The sequence below is a fragment of the Pundamilia nyererei genome, unplaced genomic scaffold (assembly GCF_000239375.1).
Source record: "Pundamilia nyererei isolate P.nyererei 1_Seehausen unplaced genomic scaffold, PunNye1.0 scaffold00144, whole genome shotgun sequence".
Taxonomy (NCBI): domain Eukaryota; kingdom Metazoa; phylum Chordata; class Actinopteri; order Cichliformes; family Cichlidae; genus Pundamilia; species Pundamilia nyererei.
This window is the reverse complement of record NW_005187545.1, coordinates 354,449-377,187: the sequence shown is the minus strand read 5'-3', so window position 1 is coordinate 377,187 and position 22,739 is coordinate 354,449. Positions and strand designations below refer to the sequence as shown.

The 22,739-nt window shown below is 38.4% G+C and overlaps 2 protein-coding genes across 3 annotated transcripts in view; both read right to left on the bottom strand.

Moving 5' to 3' along the window:
• The window catches only part of LOC102203568 (carboxypeptidase Q), a 26,160-nt gene extending 10,177 nt beyond the window's left edge, over positions 1-15,983 (bottom strand). Inside the window, exons 1-10 of the mRNA XM_005744439.1 lie at positions 15,853-15,983; positions 13,939-14,077; positions 13,474-13,686; positions 13,259-13,375; positions 12,969-13,176; positions 12,650-12,857; positions 7,269-7,380; positions 6,490-6,581; positions 5,901-5,996; positions 5,482-5,587 (exon numbers count right to left, since the gene is read on the bottom strand). Of these exons, the coding sequence (XP_005744496.1) occupies positions 5,482-5,587; positions 5,901-5,996; positions 6,490-6,581; positions 7,269-7,380; positions 12,650-12,857; positions 12,969-13,176; positions 13,259-13,375; positions 13,474-13,686; positions 13,939-14,077 (1,291 nt within the window). The 5' untranslated portion in view covers positions 15,853-15,983. The remainder of the gene's footprint in view (positions 1-5,481; positions 5,588-5,900; positions 5,997-6,489; positions 6,582-7,268; positions 7,381-12,649; positions 12,858-12,968; positions 13,177-13,258; positions 13,376-13,473; positions 13,687-13,938; positions 14,078-15,852) is intronic.
• Positions 15,984-19,727: 3,744 nt separating this feature from the next.
• The window catches only part of LOC102203097 (syndecan-2-like), an 8,615-nt gene continuing 5,603 nt past the window's right edge, over positions 19,728-22,739 (bottom strand). Inside the window, exons 2-5 of one of the 2 annotated variants that reach the window (XM_005744437.2) lie at positions 21,662-21,791; positions 20,866-21,050; positions 20,325-20,592; positions 19,728-20,156 (exon numbers count right to left, since the gene is read on the bottom strand). In XM_005744437.2, coding sequence (XP_005744494.1) covers positions 19,993-20,156; positions 20,325-20,592; positions 20,866-21,050; positions 21,662-21,791 — 747 coding nt within the window. In that variant the 3' untranslated portion in view covers positions 19,728-19,992. The remainder of the gene's footprint in view (positions 20,157-20,324; positions 20,593-20,865; positions 21,051-21,661; positions 21,792-22,739) is intronic. The other variant, XM_005744438.2, reaches the window with a different exon arrangement.

Below are 22,739 nucleotides of genomic sequence, written 5' to 3'. Positions count from 1 at the left end.
TAGGAAGATGGTGGAAAATTTAATTTTAGTGGTCACTGGGACATAAAACTGCATGTGCAGACTTCACAGGTCAAGCCTGAACTGCTTAAAATTTATTGCAATTTGGGCACAAAATAAATCATTTAAGAGCCACATTCCTTACAAAGGTTATACTTCAAAAAAATATGCAACATTGCATTCCCTCAGAGAGCCAGCATGATCCATGTCTGTGGCTCTCCCAGCAGAGCACTGAACAAACTCCATGCTAATATCACAATGTGGACAGCAGATAGCTAAACATGTTTGATTTTGCAAATCTTTTTATGCCGAAAGCCCAGTTAGACACTTTGCTGTTAGGCCACTACACTATGAGATAGATAAATAACTGCATAGTTGAAATGAATGAAAAGCATTTCAACTATGTATTCAGCCAGTAAAATGACTCACTTATATGTGTTGCACATTGGCTGCTGTAAAGCAAATGATTGCTTTAGAAAACCATTTTTCATATAATGAAATTCTCACATGGATTCAAGTAATTGCTATGACACTTAAATTATTACTTGAGTGTCATAGCTCTGCTTTGTAATTGCTCATACTGTTATTGCTTTTTAAAGCTACTTAATGCCACAACTTGAGGTTTGACTAGTTTCAGTTCTTTATTTAGATAGATGGCTCTTGTCGGGCAGGCCCTGTTCCTAAGTCATAAAGCCACAGCAGACATTAACGGATGAGCTTAATCTCATTAAAATTAAATGCTAGAATTTTCTTTTGTTAAATAAATATTAAAAATTTGGGGCCATGAATCTTTTTTGCTTAAAAAAGAAGTTTAAGTGAAGAGCTAATACTGCCTGTGTCATTGTTTAGGGCAGTAATAGAGGCCTTTGTGGCATGCTGATCTCTGTCTGTAGCTTCCCAGACTGCTGCCCCAGAAAGAAGATCAGTGAGCACACAGCTGTCAATGAAAACCCGGCAGATTTCCCTCTGCAGTACAGGTCTGTGGCCCTTCAGATGATTAAGTCATGCAAAAAAAAAAAATCCTTTTTTGCTTCCACTATAATGCATATATGTGGAGGATCCTGTCAGGGTTACTTGTTCCTTGTATTTGCACTTAAGCTACACAGGCACAAGTTCCCAGCACAGATTGTTGGTGTTTGCACCGTCACCTTTCCCTTGGACAGCCCCATGGTGTTCCTACAACCAACATTAGTAAAGCGATCATCTAAGAGTCCTCGACTCAGCCTCGAGGAGGACCCTTAAAAATGCACCTTCGTCGAAGGCGGTTTGTAAAGAAGAAGAAGATTTAGCGTGATTGAGGACGGCATTTTCATAGAGGGGAGTTAATGAATAACACGCCAACACTATGTACTACAAAATCAATTCTCAAGTGAAAGGCAAGAAATTGGCCCTCAGTTATGAATAATGTGCACAGAAATGATCTTTTCTGTGGATAACTCTAGCATTCAGCTGCTGCGTCAAGATGTTAACAGTTGACACTTATAATGGTTTTCTACTACAAAAAGCAGTGTATGTTTTCATATCCTACAATCACCAGAAAAGAGAAAGTATTCTTAAAGCACAGAGTGTTGTGAAGCAGGGCGTGAGCCACTCACAAACCGTTAACAATGTAAAACTCCAATTAACTGTAATTGAGGCAGCTAAATCTCTGTCTCTTCAATACATCAAAGAAGGGGTGTTTCTGCACCACATGTTTAATGAGGTTTTAAGTCGTCTTTCACACATTATTCTATGGTGTCTTTGTGACTGCAATGTTTCACTTCTACAAAACGCCTCATTTTAACGTTTACAAAACCACTAAGAGAAACTAACCAATGCCTACTCTCAAAATCCTGAAAAACTGAGGTAGACTACAGCTTGGTGGAGATTGTTGTATTTACTGCTTGGCACAGTTCGTTTGAAGTACTTGGTTTCCAACTTGTAAAAAACGGTACCGTGCAGGTCTTCATGAAAACTGATTTAGCTGTTGGCTGCTCAGCTGTCAGGAGCCTTTGTCAGCATATGACAGCTCCTGTTATATAGGTTGCAATATGATGTGTAGAGGTTCTTATATATCTTTTTTTTATGGAAATTATAAAAACACATACTGTTTTAATAGATCTGTTGTAATAAAAGTAAATTCTTCTCCACTTGTAAGTTTTTTTGTATTTGTGGGTATGTGTGTTACTTTTTTCCTTCTCACTTGATTTTATAGCTCAAAATCCTACATCGAATCCTATAAATGAATCTCAGTCTCTAAAGTTAACGTGACCTTACTTGTGCTCAGGTTATTCCTCTCACTTACAGCAGTCCCCTGTCTGCAAATAGGAGAACTTCAAATCTAGAGGACTCTAAGTAACCCCACTACTATTAATATTGACTAATGACATCTGGCTGATTGGGACCCACACCCAGTTTCACACCTTGGCTCAGGCGATTTGAGGATCATCAGGGGGTCCTTTTGTCCCTCTGTGGGGGGATACTCCCACTAGGTTTATATCTGGGACTCTCCACCATTTGACCTTAGAACTGAAGAAGCTTCTCGGATGAGAGGTGAAACGTCTTCAAGCAACTTAAAGAAGTCCAGACGCTTTTCTTTGCAAGCTCCTTTGACTACGATGACCTGGATGACTGAGAACCTTCACAGACACTAATGACATCTGATTCCCAGTAAGAAAACTCTAAAGGTCAAACACCAAAAATGTTTGCACTATCCTCTCTATCATCTCCCCTGAGATTGTCACTGTTGCTCAAGTAAATGGACTACAAGGAAAAGATGAAAACTTGTGGAGGACAAAGAGCGCATGATGTGTCAGCCTCAGATAACAAACTCACTGCTGTGAACAAAAAAAAGAACCAATTCTCCAGCATCGGTGGGATAGTGCCAAGAAATTAGAATGCAAGTGGTGACATCCAGCATGAAAGAAATCATTTTTGAGATACGAGGTAGTGGAACATGATTAAATTAGATGGTTAAAGTTTACACCAGGGATGTCAAACATAAGACCTGGGTTCCAGAACTTGTCCGCCAAAAACTGGCCCACTGGACTGCTTTGGAAAATGTGAAGGAAGGGATCAATTTTAGACTTTTAATTGTTTTATAGCTTTTCTAATGGATAAAGACTTTCCCATTGCCATTCATACTACACGAAAGTAAGAAACAGAACAATTAAATAACAGTAAGTTCCTGTTTTTCATTATCGGCTCTCAAAAGTTCACAAAAAAGGGAACATATTCTCCTTTATCGACCAAGATTTATACAGGCCTAATGACTTATTTTTGAAGTTTGGCTTTAAAATAAAAAAAAAGTAATTCTCATCTTTCGGTAACCATTTGAATAGGTGGAGATTATTTTTTTCTGTCCATGTTGAGACAGCAGTACCTTATGCCACCGTAATAAACCAACTCTCCGTGTAAAGCTCGTCTTCTCCCCTTTCTGTAACTGTTTAAACTTTGTCTCTAGCATAAACATTAACGTGGTAAATAAAGGGTTAACAATTTTTTTTTATCATAATTACAAGAAAGTGTGTGCAATGAGCTTAAGGAACTTTTTTTGTAATTATGCATTTAAAAGTTTCGTGCTAACAGATTTTTATCATTTCGTACAGCAGCATTTCTTTGTCATATAGACAAAATTGAGAGGTTAAGAGGCTGCAATCAGACTCCTTTTTCTTATATTAAAATATATGAGGGATTCAAAGTGTAGTTAAACTTCTTTACACTGACAGAATGGGTAGTTTCTCTTAAGGTCAAAGTCGACTATACCATGTAAAATGTGGCATCCATGGTCTTCAGATTTCCATTTAGTATTTTGTTTTCTTTTCACGCAATATATTAATTTTTTTATTTAAATGTAATTCAGAGTATTTTGTGGTTTGCAATGTCTTATAAAACTGTAAATAATGACTACAAGGCAATAAAAAATATTACAATTATTAGTGGTAAAACTGTTTCTAAACTACAAATTCAGTTGTGAAAAGACTGATAAATTGCTTGTGCCCAAAATGTATTTATACTGTTAATATATGAGTCAGTGTCTTTCTATATGTTACAATCCATCTTCAACAAACAGTAACACATGTGTAGAAGAAAAGAGCAGAAAATAGTTCGACAAATTTCTAAAGTAACAAGAAGACAGAAACGGACTTTCGATATTAGGTAAAACCTTTTCAAAGGTTCATTGTTTTTTCATAACATGCAACACAGAATAGCCAATTCAAAAATGTAAGTAAACCAGCTTGAGATGATTTGAGTTTTTAGGCATGTGTGTTATCCTACTGGAAGATGGGTACACTATAGTCATGAAGGGATGAACATGGTCAGCAACAATACTCAGGTAGGCTGTGGTATTTAGACGATGCTCAGTTGGTACTAGGTTGCCCAAAGTCTGCCAAGAAAATATCTCCCAGACCATTACACCAGCAGCAGCTTGAACTGTTGACACAAGGCAGGTTGGATCCATGCTTTCATGTTTACCCCAAATTTTGATCTTAATATCGTAGCAAAAATCAAGAATCAACAATGAAAGTTTCCAATTTTGGTGAACCTGTGTGAACTGGAACCTGTGTGCTTATTGTACGGTGTGGTCTTTTGCTGCTGAGGCCCATCTGCTTCAAGCTTCAATGTGCTGTGAGTTCAGAGATCAGAGCCATCAGATCAGCAGTTTCTGAAATAGCCTGTCTACCATCCACAACCACGCCCCAATTGAAGTCACCTTCTTTCCTCATTCTAATGCTCAGTTTGTACTTCAGCAGGTTGTCTTGATCATGTCTACGTGCCTAAATGCACTCCCATGCGACTGGCTGATTAGATTTTTGTACTCGCAGTTAGAGATTTAAACTGAGATACAGTTGAAAAGGAAGTAGAAGAGGTCTGTGTGTTTTTTTAAAAATATAACACTAAACAATTTCATACAATTGATTTGATTAATCTATATTTATTACACTTTATTTCAACTCTATACTGTATTAGCAGTAACAGGACTGTTACAACTTTAACTTTAATATCCATAATTTAGACGTCTTGAAGTGTTGCTTCATAGTTTTAAGTCATTCTAGTTACAATACACAACTGGCTTTAAGGAAGTGGAGCCAGATTGTATTAACTAGAATCTGTTCATAGACCATCGGTGAGGATGTGATTCTTTGTGCTCAGCACTTTCCGCCGAAGAGAGATCATTAAAATTCCCACCACTAAAAGTAGGATGTGTTACTTCCTTTTTAACTTTGTGCTCATTAGTTTATGTGGCTTTCCCCAGCCTATCCCAGCTGTCATGGGGTTAACACTCAGAGACAGACAGCTATTCATGCTGGCATTTACAACTATGACCAATTTTGAACAATCAATTAAAAAAAAACACGCATGCTAGGTTAATTGGAAGGAAGATGGAGAGAACCCATGGAGGCATAGAGAGAAAATGCAAACTCCAATGTCCCTACTGTCCCCTTTAAAATAAACCTTTAGTTATACCATTTCGTTGCAGACAGGCATATTGATTAGACTGACCTGGAACTCCTGCCTGCATCCATGGTGAGATGTCTGTCCCTTCACCGTGGGCCTCGAGTTTGGTTGTATTAATGGGAGCCAAAAGTTTGACCACTTCTTCCATCACCTGTCGAGATGGAAAAAGACACAGGAAATTATCTTTATATAACTATTATGACAATATTATGATTGTAATTTCTACTGGAACATTCAGTGACAACGTACAGATGTTTTGGTTCCACATTAACATGATAGATGCTGTGGTTCCTACTACTTCCTTTTTACATGTAAATATATGGAACCTTTACAGACTTTAATGAAAAAACAAGTACATTTACTGGACAAGATGCTATTTTCATGTCAGTTTGCAAAATCTGTGTGCGGCAGAATTCACAATCTAATACCACTATTTTTTTTAAATAGTTGGGTTTTAATATCACCTTTTGTGCTGCATCACTGCCTGTAAATTGCAGGCCAATGGGGGTGAATGTCCCCAAGTCGGACTCCATGACAAGGTCAAAGTTGGACATGTTTACCTGTGTGCAGAGAGGACGCAAAAAGGGGGAACATGTCATGATCAGAGACAAAAGGTGAAAGAAAGCAAACCGAACCAAAGTACTTGCAAACAAAGCATACACACTCAGCCAGCCACTATAAGTACCTTGAGCAGCTGCCTTAACTAATTTAGGCAATTTAAAATGTAATTATACATCAAATGTAAGAACTGGACCAGTCCCACGGGCAGTTATGGTACACTGGTGTTTCTGGTTTTTAAAACGCAGTATATTACAGGTCAGGGCCTGGTGTGCAGCAACAGCTCCAAAGAAGGAAATTGTAAGACTCCAGATTCTTATTTAGATCCTTTGCACAGGAAAAACATGGGAGCTAGCCAAGTCCCTTCAGTGTGGTGGAAGTGCCTTTTTAAACTGCCTTTTCACAGTTGTGACCCTTCCTGCTTTTTGGGCAGCTGGAATAACATTGGCTCAGTGCTTGTTTTCTACTGATTGGCACGGTAACAGCAGACAGTACCTTGTGTAGATTAAAGTATTGCTGTGCTCCGACTCCGCCCTGCTCCTCGGCTGTCCACAGCACTGTTCGCAAAGTTCTCCTTGGACGCAGACCTACAAAGAGATGAAGACACATACACAGTATAGAAAGAGGAGGATAACGGCTCCAAATATTAATAATGACATTTTTCTTTTCTTTTTTTTTTTGTTGAATAAAAGGTCTTTGTAGTCTTTGTTTGATGACCCAGTCCTTGTCCAAGGCTCATTCAAGTAAATTGTCCACAAAAATACTGTACTTTATATGCAGGTCTGCCTCCTGTTGTAGTTGTGTATTTTGTTCCTCTGCAAACACTGGGGTGAAATTACTGTTTACAGTCAGAGGATTTGTTTTTCATTTTGTCCCTGTGTTTAGAACTGGAAACTTTAGCTCCACTTAATGATCTTTTTTTTTTTAAATTGGTCTCAGTATCGCCACTGCTGGTTATTCTGCTTTCTGTGTCGGCACATACTGATTGTTTCCTCTCTTTTTAATGAACACATTCACTTATTCTAATAGAATTATTAAATTTCATAGTAATTTTGTGAATCAAATAAATAAAAATAAACAGAGGATGCTCTGCTAATCCAGCGTAAAATGTTTTAGATTAATAACATGAATAGGTACGTTTGCCATCTCCTTTTTCTGATTAACATTTAAGCAAAACTAATAAACTTGAGCTTTTATTGCATTCTACAATATGCACATGTTATCATTGCTGAAGTTTATCTGTGATTTACTTTAAGTATTTCTCTGTATATTACCAAGGTCTTTGATGAGTGACAGGGCCTCCCAGGAAATCATGGCTCCGCCTCCGTCATCCATGGCACCCTGGCCCACATCCCAGCTGTCCAAATGTCCGCTCAGTAAGACAACCTAGAGAGATTGTACAGATAAAGAGAAAATGTGTAAACAAGAAACAGAGGAGCAAATCTGAGGAAACAGATAGGACGACAGTGCTGCCCATATCCTGTTGACTTTTTATTAATGTAGACACACATAGTTAAAAGTCCAGTTAATTAGATTCTTTTTTTAACAATAAAAAGGTTTGTATCAGCAGGAAAAGTGAGATTCGTTTAAAAACAAAAAAAAAACAAAGAAAAAGATGAGAGCACACGGGTCAGTGTATCTGTACTCACAGGAATTTCCAAGATTCCTGTCAGTGGGATGTAGATGAGCCGTTGTTCAAGGTTGCAAAACATTTTCTGACCTGATCTAACCCTGTCCGTGCAATGACCCAGAGTCTGCACATTCCCGTAAAAACCAATGTGTTTTTTTTTCACAGTGTTTGCTTTCTTATGTAACTGAAATGGTAATATATGCCAATGTGTTGGTTAGTCGCCCATTTGATTCCAGACTGAGATGTCTAAACTATAACATTGGAATGTGATTATTTCCAGATACAGATGTTTCTCACAGAATGCTTTGCGGTAATAAATTTTTTTTCTCCAAAGTAAGTTTAAACTGGGGAGTCTAAATTATAGTATCTACTTAGCAAAGGAAAAGTGTAAGGAGTTTACCTTTATTAATACTGGTAACATCACTATTTGTGAATGATGCATAAATAGTGAGAAGTTCCACCCTCTTTTAATTCATATGTTTTAATGTAGAAAAGATTCAGGCTAGGTGAAGCAGCAGTGTGTGAAAAATTAAGTTCACCTTTACTGCTTCCAAGAGTTTAAGTAGCAGCCAGCTGCTGCTAATCAAATGCACTTGATTCATTTCTCATCAGCAAGTGTAAGCACCAGTATAAAACAAAGTTACAGAGTAAAGATATCAGCAATGTCTGAGAGAAGAAACCACTGCTGTCTATCAATCTGGGAAGGGCTATGAGGCCATTTCCCAAAAACAGTGTACAGTGAGAAATACTATGCATATTTATCCCAGCAAATTCATCCCAAGGTCAGACCATGCAGTGCTCAAAATAAGAAGAAGATTAAACAAGTATGACTTGTTTTTGGAAGAGGTTCCAGGAGGGGTTAAATTCCTCCATATGTGAAAGACTGATAAAGTCATACATAAAATATTTAATTCAATTCAATTCAATTTTATTTATACAGCGCCAATCCACAACAACAGTCACCTCGAGGCACTTTATATTGCTAGGTAACAATAATACACAGACAAAAACCCAACAATAAAAATGACCTCTTGTGAGCAGGCACTTTGGCAACAGTGGGAAGGAAAAACTCCCTTTTAACAGGAAGTAAGCAGAACCAGGCTCAGGGCCGGCAATCTGCAGCGACCAGTTGGGGAGAGAAGGAAGACAGGATAAAAGACATGCTGTGGAAGAGAGCCAGAGATTAATAGCAGTGCAATCAATGCAGAGAGGTCTATTCACACATAGTGAGTGAGAAAGGTGATTGAAGAAGAAGTACTGGGAATCCCCCAGCTGCCTACACCTATTGCAGCATAACTAAGGGAGCATTCAGGGTCACCTGATCCAGCCAACTATATGCTATATGCTTTAGCAAAAAGGAAAGTTTTAAGCCTGATCTTAAAAGTAGACATAGTGTCTTTTTCCCGAATCCAAATTGTAAGCTGGTTCCACAGAAGAGGGGCCTGAAAGCTCAAGGCTCTGCCTCCCATTCTACGTTTAAATACTCTAGGAACAACAAGTCCAGAGTCCCCCAGTCCAAGAGAGAAGAGCTCTAATGGGGTGATATGGTGATACTATAAGGTCATTGGGACTGGTTATTCAAGACAAGGATTTTGAATTCAATTCTGGATTTAACAGGAGGCCAGATATATTTACTGTTTCACACAAACTCCTCATTTATGGGAGCACTGTCATCCTAGAAGGGGATCACTCCCATCAAGTGACTCACTACAACAGTGATGCTCCCATCCAAGGAGGCAAGTGGGCCCATTCCATTACAGTATAATATTCCCACGCTGTAGTTCTCAAGTATTTGCAAATACATTACATTAGTAAAGAGGCCAGTCCAGCAGCGAGCCTGGTTTCACATTAACAGAATCATATACAGCCAGTTCATCCCAGGTTACAAACTGCATGAGGGATTTTGCAGTCAAGTCGTCTCTGCATTTAAACCATTCTTATAAACACACAGATTTGGGTCACCAATAGCACTGAAACATCAGGACATTTGTATATAAAATGAAACCTCAAAATGTGGATTTATTTTTCTATTGTACTGTAATTTTTACATTGGTTACACTCAGAAAAATAATCCTGCTCCTGTTAACTTGATATTATATTTATATACACTCAGCCACTTGGTTAGTTTTGCTATGACTCTGTTTAAAGCCTGATTGTACATTGTGGCCATAGCAGAGACCGCATAATGTGCTTTGGTTAAAAGTGTAAATTATAAGAGACCACAAATGTATTTTTTTTAATGATTCATTGTGGTGTATGTAATATCCAAGCATGTTTTCCCCAACAAAGAGAGGCTAACATTTACAGTCAGTTCAGAAATCATTCATACCACATTTAATATTTGAAAGCTTAAAACTTTTTTAAAACTTCAAACTAAAAAGAAGGAAGAAGAAAGATGTAGAAGTTGAAGTGGGTGGAAAAATTCTGTGACAAACTTAACTGTGGGAATGACTCATTCAGCCCCAAATGTACATCTTCTAATGAACACACACACACACACAAACGCACATACACAATATGTCAGCCACGATAACTGCTACTGCAAGAGCACAAAGTCACAGGGCCAGAGATGATGTCAGCCATGTCATGTGTTTCATTTCCCTTTCTATAATAAAGCTCCAAATGCTGGTTCCTATATCAGAATAGTAAAAGCTTGCATCAGCGCTCTGGTTCAAGAGTCCTGACGGATTTTACCTTGGACTTTGCATTTAGGATGTGAACTTTTCAAACTGTTAAAGGGGGGGAGGCTTGCATTTGTGAGGGAGTCAAAGTTTACACAGATATAGTTCATATATCCCACATTAGTGGGAAATTTTCAAGAACAAACATTGTATACCATCATATACCTTCATCTGCCAATAAAGCAAATATTGCACACACACTTCCTTAACAACAACAGTAACATCCGGATACCAGGCAACCTCTACAAATATACAGTATACACCAGGGTTATCAGATGCCACTATGAAAATTTCACACAGAGCGTGATAAACTGAGATGCAAAATTCAGCGTAGTCAAATTGAACAAGACACCCCCCCCCCCTTTCCCTGCATGTTTGTTCCACACACCTTTCATCACTTGTCTTTGCAAATAACTGCTACTATAATTTACATACCCGCTCAGCTATTTAGGACGTGTTGGTTTAACCCAACATGAGCTGCCTTGTGTGAATGTACAAACTCCAAACAGTTACTTCCAGTACGCCAAGATGAATCTGTCCCTTTCGTTTTAACTGCAAACTGTTATGTTCTCTGACCTTTTGGCCTCTTGGTGAAAGAGAGCTGCTCTCTCCCTATCCAGTTCCAGGTCTCCCACACAGCATTTTGCTCATTTAAGTAACTGCCTATACGGCTCCAGCAGCCAGCGCTCCTCACTGTTTGGCCACTGGGCTCTAAGATGTGTGGTTGCTGGAGCTGTGCTGTTCAGTGTAACCTAAAGTGATCTTTGGAGTTGAACTGTGGCAAGCCTGTGGGACCTGTCATGCTCTGTTGCTCTGTGTTTAAGGAAACCAATCTGTATGTTAGTGGAAGTTTGGTAAGGGTTTGCTGTCATTTTATGTACACAACTGTTCTCCTGTTTTGTGGCCAGCCAGAGCACTTGGGCATTGTATTTTTGTTTCAACACATAGCTCAGTGTTTCTTCTCATTCTAGTAAGAATGGGGGGTTTTACTTGCTTTGGCCCTAGAACCCCTGGTGTCTATTTGCTTTCCTTTTTCTACTTAATTTAATATTGTAAGATAGTTGTAAATAAATTCTTTGTTTCCTATTCAGTAATCTTTCTTGGAGATTTATGGTTATGTTACAACTCAGCTTCTAGGTGCGGCGTTGTAACACAAACTCAAATATATTTACATAGATCATGTACATGGCGCTGAGCATGCCTCTAAGCCCATTTAGCACTAAAGCCCAGAAACCTTGGGTAGTATTTCCAGGGGACTCTAAAAATATCTCCTCTTAAAACTGTATTTGCATACACTGAGGTTTCTGCAGGAGCACATAATCTATTCATCAGGTTCTACCTGTTAGATGTGTCATAAATACAAAGCACCTGCAGTGAACTGAAAAGGTATACTCTGCAGTTCAGTATGTAGTAATTTAGTCCGCTCATAGGCTTAGAGTTAAAGCAGGCCATAGTTTGTCATCTCGTTCTGTTCTTGACAGTCTGATATTGAAAAGGTTTGCTACTTAAAACTGTGAGTTTGCGTTCCCTTTGTGAAGTAACAACCTTACATATAATCCATACTGGAATAATATGATATTTATATCGCAACTGATATGCTTCATGTAAACTGAGTAGTTGCAGTTTGCAGTTTTATGCATTATATTACCTTTAAAAATACTGTGAGTAGTAAAAAGCTTGGTTACATTTAGCTGAGTTGAACTGATCAACTATAAATTTTATTTTTTTATGGTCAAAATGTTATAATTGGCTTACGAGGCAAATGAGAAGAGAAAAGAAAATAATCACTTATACTTACCAGAATATCTCTGGTAAGAATACCTCAAGGTGCTTTGTGTTGTAAGATAAAGACCCCACAATATTACAAAAACAACCCCCTATGAGCAAGCACTTGTTACAGTGGGAAGGAAAAACTCCCTTTTAACAGGAAGAAACCTTTGGCACAACCAGTGGTGGATATCTGCTGTGACGGGTTGGGGGTGGTTACTGTATTGTTTAAATAATGCAGTGTTCTCATGAAAGCCTATTTTATACTGGTTCCTGGAAAGATTAAATCACATAAGCAAACACAAAATACAGGCAGCGTTAAGGGCTGTCGGAATATCTTCAGTCAGCAAAAACAGCCCACACTATTATTTCCTTCTCCACCGAGCTAAGATAAAAGTGGAAATAACTAAGAAGGAGATTTTAAAAAGGATTATTGGGACATCTGATTTCCTTGTGGTTTATGTGTAACATCCGACAAAACGGATTTACTGTAATATCAAAGTGGAAACTAGACAAATAATAGATGAGATAAATTTGTCAAACATGCATATGTATGTTATGAGTGAGTGAAAGCTACCTGCTCAGGGTGTTGCCAGCCTTTTATCTCAGCCACCGTGTTGAAAGAGTCAGCATCAGGAAGGGTCTTGGCTCCCATGGTGAGTTTAACCACAATTTTCTGACCTCTTTGTGCCATACGCCACATCAGCTCAGCATCCTCCACAGTGATGCAGGCTGTGGGGATGCGCTTCACTCCATCTTGGTAGTCCTGCCAGCCTGTGTGGGGACTACACAGGAAGTGATGAAGACAGAGATGTATGTAATATACCAGTGATAAAGTGACACTACAACATTTCTAGACAGTCAGATAGCTGGACACTTGGAGAAGATAGATATACCTGTTAATAGAGAATGGAGTGACTGATCGAATGAGTGTAGCCACAGCTCCTACTTTGGCTGCCTCAGAGGCACCATAAGCACGGTATGCCACTGTCTCTCCATAGCTAACATATGGCTGGTTAAAAACCACAATCCTTCCTGCGGCCTCACTGGCTCGACGCTTCAGTTCCTCAAAAGACTGAACTACCAACACTTCTGCCTCAATACCTACAGGAATAACAATCAATCAGTGAGCAGTAAAGGAGAAACAGATGAAATGAAAGCTGTTTTATACGACTATGGTCTTTACCTTCAGGGGGTGTTCCTACGCTGCTACCCAATCCCAGTATAGCCAGAGTCTTGGCTCGAGGAGCAGTCATCTCTGCACTCTCCTTCCCCCGTACCCAGTGTGGGATTTTTACTGGCTCTAGATAAGACAATTAAACTATGTTTATATTCACCAGAAATCAGCTAGAGTTCCCGTACGTTCTGAAACACATGTTGGATAAAAACTGTAAAACTTACCCAGGTGTACATCCAACCCATCCTGCACCATGGCATTGTACATGTATTTAATAGCCATCTCCAAGTTGTTTGAGCCACTGACGCGGTTTCCTATAGTGTCAGTAAAGTCTGCGAGCCGTCTGTAAGAGCGGTTCTGGGCAGCACCGAACACAGCCAGGTCAATGATCTGTTTGGCCACATCAGCATAGCCTGCTACCTCAGCTGCAACCCCAGCTGGGATCATGCAGAGACACACAACAAGAACATATCAAAACACTGTAAAGGCTTGCAAAGACTGTTCCCGTTCCACCAGTTAGTTCAGGTACACTGTTTTCATTGTAACTCAGTACATAAATCCCAACATTAATCTGATCAAAGGATCCAAAGTAACTGGAAAAAAATGCATGGGTACAGAAGGCATTTATTAGCATTAATTATAAACTGGTTGTTTTAATAAAGGCCTTACTCTCTCAGAGTTTGGGTTACCTCTCTTTGCAGTATCATTGGATAAGACTCTGACAGCAGATTCTGAATTTATAGAGTGGGGATGACCATCACAGAAAGAGGATAGGTTGAGAAACACATTGAGGGAGAGGAGGATACATAGTGTCCCCTTCCAAGTCATCTGTGAAAAGAAAATATCAGTGTGTCGTTGTCAGTTGATGTTAAATTGCTACTAAATCCTCCTTAAACCGCACACACACTGCAAGTATCCTCTCATCTTAGTACGAACTAAAAAGCAAACATGCATCACCCCTGCTAACACAGTTAATCTAGCAGATATGATTCAAACAGGCAATTCACAAAGACACTTACTTTGCACTACAGCAGGTATTTTCTATTTTTGATATGCGAGTGTGTATATGTAAATGTATAGGCATGTGTTTGCATATGTATATGCAGTTGTGGTATAAAAAGCAGGCATAAATTAATCGTAGTTTTGGGCTTTTTTTTATTTTTTTCAACTGTGCTTTTTTCATAGTGCAATGATTGCACAAGAATTTGGTTGAATTTATTTTGGATTTTCTCTAATCCACACAGGGTCAAAAACAAATATACAGGCTCTACAGTGTACTTTAACTTGACCGGGCCAAGGCCTATTAACTTCTCATTAATTATCACGATTGACTTCAAATTTTGCTTTCTCTTTGCAACAATAGAACCACTGAACTACCAGCATGACTGTGAAGTTTTATGGTCAGACGAGACAAAGATTGAGCTGTTTGGCAACAATGACCTAAGAACACTTTACTAGCTGTGAAGCACGATGGTTGTAGCGTTATACTCTGGGCTGTTTGCTGCCAGTGATACTGGTTAACTGCGCAAATTGGATACAATAATGAAGGAGGACTACCTCCAAATTCTTTAACTTCACCTCAAATCAACAACTAGACAATTGAAACTTTTGAAACAATTGCATGTTTCAACAGGACAATGATCCCAAACACATATCAAAACTGGTTTTGAAATGGATAAAGTATGCTAACATTAAGCTTCTGGAATGGCCTCTCAAATCCTCTGAAAATGTTTAGACTATTCTTAAAAGCCAAGTACAATACAATACAAGGAAACCAACCAATTTAAATTAAATCTACAAATTCTGTCAACAAGAATTTCCAAATAACCAAGCCAGAAGCTTGTTCGTGATTACCAAAACGACTACCATCCGGTCAAGGTGTGACTTGCTAAGGGACATTTAACTAAACCTGTATGTATACTTTTTAGCCCATGTGGATTAGAGAAAATCAAAAATAATTTAATACTTGTGCACCCATTTCTTGTTTTTTTAACCAATTACCATGACATTCATCCCAAGATGATGTATATGTGTAAATACCTCTTTTTGGTATGTTACTGGGTTTATAAAACCAAATATATGCGGCAAATTTTAAACAAGGAATTATGATAGGAAAGGACATAAACAGGAAGTAAAGTGATAATTACAAAACAGTGGAGAAAGGGTGGTATTAAATAAGTTTATGCTTATTCCTACTCCTTTTTTTCAATATGTTAAGCCATGTATTTTTGTATGCTTTTTGCATATATTTTTTAGATATTCGAAATTAAGCCTTAAGCAAGAAAAGCTACGCTACCTATTATTTTACAGTACTACACTATACGTGAATGGCGCTTTATTGGAAACGTTACGTTATCCCCAGTTATAGTTTTACTTTCACTTTAGGACATTACAATTATACTTTATTTCTTATTAAATGTAGCTGGACACCACAATTGTTAAATTATCATATTAACACAGACGACTTCATTCTCATTTTAAAAAACAAACACGATATATATAAAAAACTGCAACAGAGACGAATAGAGAAGGACGGTTACAGCGGTTTAAACATTTCACAGTAACAATGAGCGCAAAAAGCGCTTCTCCATAACAGCACAAACCCTTCGAGTCAATTCAAAGTCTTTGGTTTTGTTGACGTTGCAGGACTTCGTCCAGTTTTGAGGATATGCCAAATACACAAATACCGCAACGTAAACAGTTCCGTACTCGTGATTACAACCTGCATAGCGCACTTCCGGTTTGTCTTATTTCAAAATAAGAGCGTCATGCTTACCATAACAATAGTTTTGTTATGCAGGTATTAAAATATGGTTACACACACACAAACACACACAAACACACAAACAATAAACCACACCCAGCCCCCCACTCTCCCGTTTTCCCCTCACAAAACTAAAATAATTCAATGAAACCGATTAGTATGCAACAACTGGAAATTAATAGTTACAATAGTTCATACAAAACGATTTTTGTTAAAATTACCCCTCATAAGTAGTATAGTCTATTCACATTATGGACATTATTACTATTATACTCACCAAGCTTTCAAATATGTAAAATATGTCGGACATACAAAGATTAAGGAACTCATCACAGACTCTCATGGCCAGCTCTTCCACATAGAACACTTATAATCAGTGTTTCGGTTCACAATTGACCTGCTGTTCAGCTGTGCATAAATGATACCTTTCATGAGTAACTAACACACAACAATAAATATTATGTTCCAGCATAAATCAGTGTTTAAGTATCCAAACCTGCAATTGCACATTATTCCAAAACTGACATTTCAAAAAAGATGCTCTATTTGTCTGTGAAGCTTTTGAGAAAGCTTTGTCTACCTTTCTTTAACATGTGTTACAGGCTGTTTTGGGTTCACATCTGACCTGCTGTTCAACAATTTGAAGAAGAAATTGAAAGTTTACACACAGAAAAATACCACTACTGAATGAAACAACACAGCTGTATAGAAGAAGTGTATCAATCTCACTTTTGGTATTATGTCAAGAAAAAGGAACTGCCTATTTAGAAACTATTTAAAACCAAATGCTAAATCACGCACTTCTTTTTATGAGTCTTCTCTTAGTCATCCTTCCTTTTTGCAAACAATGTTATGGTTAAAATGATGCCCAGTGCTAACAGCGTATTGTGTGCACACTGTGGGAAACACAGCACATCTCAATCTGTGGTTTTTATTTCTCATCTTCCCCTCCCACTGATCTTCTGCATTCCTCACCAGTCATAGATATTCACATCAAGTGCCCCACCCATGTCAGATTCATATTTATTTATTTTATCACACTTTACTACCACTTTTATGCTATTAACTTATGTGCATGGCTCTACTTTCTATTCCTGCTTCTTTTCTACTACAGCCATCTTCTGTATACATAAAAAAAACCAACCTTTTGTGCATCCACATGTTCTCCTTTTGTTTCTGAAGATCTTTAAAAACATCTGACCATATGACTCATTTCACATGCTGCTGACCAGGTTTGATATTGCAAACCTTTTTCTCACTTTTGCCTGCCTTTGTAAAAGGATGTTTGTTGAGACTTGATGGAAATGCTTTGCTCTACATTTCAGATCAGCTGAACAAAAGCAACAAATAATAGCTTTTACCTGCAGCTGAATGTTCACTTTTTGGTTTTGTCTCACACAATAAAAACAAAATGCAAATCTGTGAGAACACGTGGGCTTCAAAATGATGCCCAGATGGTGCTTAATTAGCAAATAAACACAAAGATCGTGACCTTGAAGAAGTTAGATGAAAAGGTGAATAAACAGGCAGATTTTAAGAGCACACATAATGTTAAACCTGTCGTGTTGATGTGTGTATATGGGGGGTGGGGGGGCAGTATTGTTGAGAGACAGAGAAAAAACAGCCACTGCATTAAAGCCACAACTTTTATTCATTAGTGAACCTCATGAGATACACCAGCAACAAAGTTCTCTATTGCTCATCTTGGTAAGTTGATAATTGGCTGGTCCTCATACCTGTGTAGTTTATTTCTAAGAACCAGAATTTCAGTCAGCTTCGATAAAAAATACAACTGCAACATGTCTCCAATAAACTTTCTGTACTTTTATAATTTTTAGAAGCATTCATAAAGAAAAAGGACTTTTTTTTAAAAAAGATGCTAGAAAATCTTTTAAAGAAATTGACAATAATCTAAAGCTCATCAAATGCACCAAGATACAAATGGGCATATAAAACTCAAGCTGAAGGCATAAAGAGGCTTCAACCACCAGTAAATACTGTACAATCCCAATAATGACGGACATATTTACCTACATTGTAGTCTAATTAAGTATAAATTATTACATGAAAATCATCTCTTTTATATATAATGCATGTAGATGATAGAAGAGAAAAGTTATTTTGTCTTTGCCAACAAGTGCTAACCTGTGGTATTAACCCTCTGGGTTTGTTTTTGTTTCACACAGAAGTTGTTCAACCACACTGGCATAGTAGATTTTAACTCCAAACTTGCAGTTCTGTACAGCTCACAGTTCAAAGTATGAAACTAATACTTCAACCGCACTGCAAAGCAAAGGATATAATATAACATGAGGCACTGAAGACTCAACAAATGTCACGTTATCAACAAAGAGTCACCGAGGTGGGTTAATGACTACATCTTCCTGTTTATTCTATGCACAGTGAATAGGTAGCTTGCAAATGCATTCAAATGTACTACTTGCTTTAAAATATTCATTTTTATTATGACAAACAGTAAGCATGTTCTTTGAACCATTACAGGCAGTAGGTAGCTGGTTAAAAAGCCATAAAAAGGCAAATTCCTAATAGGTTTATGAAAAGGGTCTACACACTTATGTGCTGTCGAAAGGGAATAGAACCCTGTTGTCGTTATCTGCTTTGTGCATCTTCATTGGAGCCATAAAACATGCTATGCTGCTCTTGTTGCTTGAGGTAAAGTCTGAAAATCAGGAAATACATGTGTCAAACAAAGCACGTTTACGCTTAAAAGAAACAGATTAGAGTTAAACAGACACAATTAACAACTCTCTAACCCTGCTAAGTTGATAAACTCTAAAGTGTAAAAGAGCAGTAAATGCTCTCACTGGCCTTTAAACCTTGAACCAACTATTATAGCTGTATAGAGGACAGCGAGAAAGGAATGCGCTTTGGCTGTTGTCAGAAAACCTTGATCGCTTCTATGGTTTCTGAATTATAGTCATTAGCTTTGACTCCACCTGTCCACACGCTTGCAGCACTCAGTCACCAAAACCCCCCCAAAAGTCCTGAACATATTACATGTGTTCTAAAGATGCCTGAGAGAGTTTTTATAAGGCTGCCACACTGTATGAAGTCAAAGACAAATTGCTTAAAAATGGCTTACAGAAATATAATCTCTAAACATAAAAAAAGAACTACCACAAATTATTATTATTTTTTTTTACAAACAACAAAGCGTATCTATATTTGGTCAGTTCTGTAAGTGCCTGTGTGACAACAACAAATGTTTGTACCTGCAAAGTAACAAAATCTCTCAATGCAATACTGGGCAGCATATGAAAATGTTCATTCATGTAACCCCCCTCCCCCGCCCCGCACAAAAACCAAAACAAATCAAAGAAAGCATACAGAAAGTAAAAAGAAGCAGGCAGTTTTTAACACAGAAAAAACAAAACACAAAAACACAATCTGACCTCAGAGGACAGAAAAAAAAAGTGTCAACTTTTTAAGGTCCATCTTAATACTATTCTTATACAGAATATAGTACCAGGCTGAACTGGGCTGGTTCAGCGTACATCCATCCAAAGGAGCAATCAATTTCTGGGTCACACAGAATCAGCTCTTGTCCAGCGTAGTTCATCTTAGGTCTAAAGGCACAGCGTCGGACCGTTTCACACTGACGACTCGCCAACACTACAATGATCCACTTCAGGATTTCATTCTTAAAACTTTGAATGGGTATTTACTCCTTCCTTAGCATGGGATGACAGGAAAGCATTTTAACAGTTTGACTTTATTTTATTATGACCCCTTTGTCACAAACACTGAACATTAAGTAGAAAGATAAAGTGGCAGCGGATGAAGTTGGGAATGGCGAAGAAAAAGAAAAAAAGACAGAACAAAGAAGCAGCACTGGAGAGGAGCAGAGGTGTCTACTTCAAACTTCATCAAGAAGAATCATCTTCAGCTGGTTATAGATCCATTTGAGTCTTAATAGGCAGGAGCCAAAATCCACCCTGCTTTGTTCTTATTAGTCAGTTCAGGCGTAGAACTCCTTGGTGGGTGCTTTGTGATACGCAGTTGCAGAAAGTTTGTTATCTCCCAGGTCATAGCTACCTTCATCCTTCTTCTTCATGCGGTAGGCAAGGAGAGACAAGAGGGAAACAGCACAGAGAAATCCAATGACTCCGCACACTATCACAGCTGGAGACGGAAAAAAGAAATACGAAATTATTTTTAAAAAATAACATTTTTATAACAGTTATCTATACTTAACATTTCAGATTCTTCAACAGAAGTCTAAATTTTCTTGAAAACTCACTACTGTAATTTTGTAATGAACTGGTAAGACAGTAGAAACCTAGTCCTTACCTGCTAGCACCTCTTTTCTCTCCAGCAGGTTCTCAGAGGATACCTCCATAGAGTTCTCACCAAATAATCCTTCTCGATCAGCTTTGTTAAGAGTTTCATCAGACTTTTTGATAGGCTCTTCATATTGGGGATTTAACACATCCAGGCGTCTCTCCTTGCCAGAATTGATTACACCATCAGCTCTAGTACTGCCACTGGGAGGCACATTGGTGGTGCTGGGACTAGCATCCTTTCCAAACCAGTCAGCTGTTGGGCCAACACCAAGCCCCTATAAGGATATTAGCACAGTTTAAAAAAAATGCTGAGACATTATGTGGCTTTAGATACTTTCCATTTACCACTATTCACACCTTAAAGCGGTAGCAAATAAATCACAATTAGTTTCTCTGCTCCAAAATTAATCAACCTTAATATTTACTCTCACTATCACCAATTGAAATTAAAAGAATAAATATCCTTGTGTGTGCGATGAATCATCCTGAAGATGGACATAAGTCAGACTTCATGAGGACATGAATCAAAAGGAACAGTCATACTTTACCTTGTCTCCATCAGGGAAAATGTCAGTCTCCTTCGCTGTAGTTGCTGGATCGTGGCTGCGTGCCACTGTGGTTGGTGGGTTGTGCGGAGAGTGTACTGTAGGCTGTGGTTGACGCTGCTCTGTTTTGCTAGAGGGGCTAGGCAACGTCAGGACCATATCCCCGGCATCTGAATGGGCACGGGAACCTGAGAAATCACCAACACAAAACACTTCAGAGCATGTCTCTTTTCATTATTATAGAATAGTTGTTTTGTTTTTTTTTAATCTATTGGATTAACTGAAGGAATAGGACCGTTTTTCTTGGATAACGAGTTGACATCTGAGGTTACTTGGTTTTACAGCAGAGTCTGCCACAAATGTGGAAACAGTTCCTACTGCAAGTTTTATAACTTACTGAAATTCACCTGAACGTAATGCAGTTTTATATCACGCTGAATGTGCCACGACATCACTCACTACAGTTTACGCAGGTGAGTCATTCAAAGTCTGTGAGTTTCCAATAAAATGTCACCTGGTTCCACTGTATCACCTCAGGACAAACATCTGGTATATTGTAAGTGCATCTGTGTCTGAACATACAAGCACTCGTGGCTTACTTGTGTATTACTCACAAGCCTGCATGTATGATTGAGTGGAGTTAAATAATGTCTAATAATCTGTGATGAAGTTTCTATTTAATAAGCAATACAGGGAAAATATACATATAGATATATTATACACACACACACACACACACACACACACACACACACACACACACACACACACACACACACACACACACACACACCCTTACCATAATCTCCAGATCCAGAGCCTGACCCACCATCATCACCATCTTCATCATCTATAGGGAGGTCACCAGATGTTCGGCCCTCTATGTATAAGTCATCACTTGGGCTAAATGACTGGGAGAAGACAAAGAGCTGCCAAAAAGAGGGGGGGATAAAAACATGCAATTTTATTTAAGTAGGAGAGAAACGCACACATAGATTCACACAGAATTCCTTTCACTAATTGACAACATGTGGATCTCGCTACAGTTCTGGAGTAAGACAATACCTCTCACAACCAATGATGTATGCTGGCCAAATATGCAGCAGTGCATGCTGCTTTCTGAGAGTATTACATCCATACTATAGTATGTGCAGTAGATAAAGGCTGTTTTCTTGATCATTTCACATGCTGTGGCAGTAATTTGTGATACTTTGCAGAACCACGCAGCAGAGAACTAAGTGTCTTTGAAAGGAGGAGGGATGAGATAAAGCAGCTTCAAAGACAACACAGAGAGCAGGCAAGTAGACGCACACATGGAAAGGGCCGCTTCACATATTAGATTGCACCTCGTGAAATCCTTCCGCCAACCCGAATGCTACACAGAGGAGTGTGATGAAAACCAGTGACCTTCTTTTCCCTTGATCTAAGGCCTAGGCAGACAGAAGGTAATGAGACGAGTGGCTCAAACACAACCGGAGATCACATGAATCAAAGAAAGACACTAACTGTGCTGAAATCGATAAAGAGCCAAAGAAAAAGAAGCTCAAACATATGCTGGTGTTAAGAGAGGGAGAGACACTCACACACAGAGACATGGATGAATATGGCCCATTGAGACCTGAAATATGTCTGGTATGTATACTATGCTTCCACTAACACAGGTGTTGAGAGAGGGTGAAAATAGGGAGAAAGGAAAGGAAGCACAGTTTAGTGTACTTCTCATAAGATAACTGCTCCAGAAAAAGGTTTTACTCCAATAAAAATTCACAAAATATGTTGTCAAAGCAACAGTTCTTTTCAAGTTAACACCATTTTTCTTTTGCTAACAAACCTTTTTATCAGTATGCAATAATGCAAACAGCCCACAGAAGGGATAC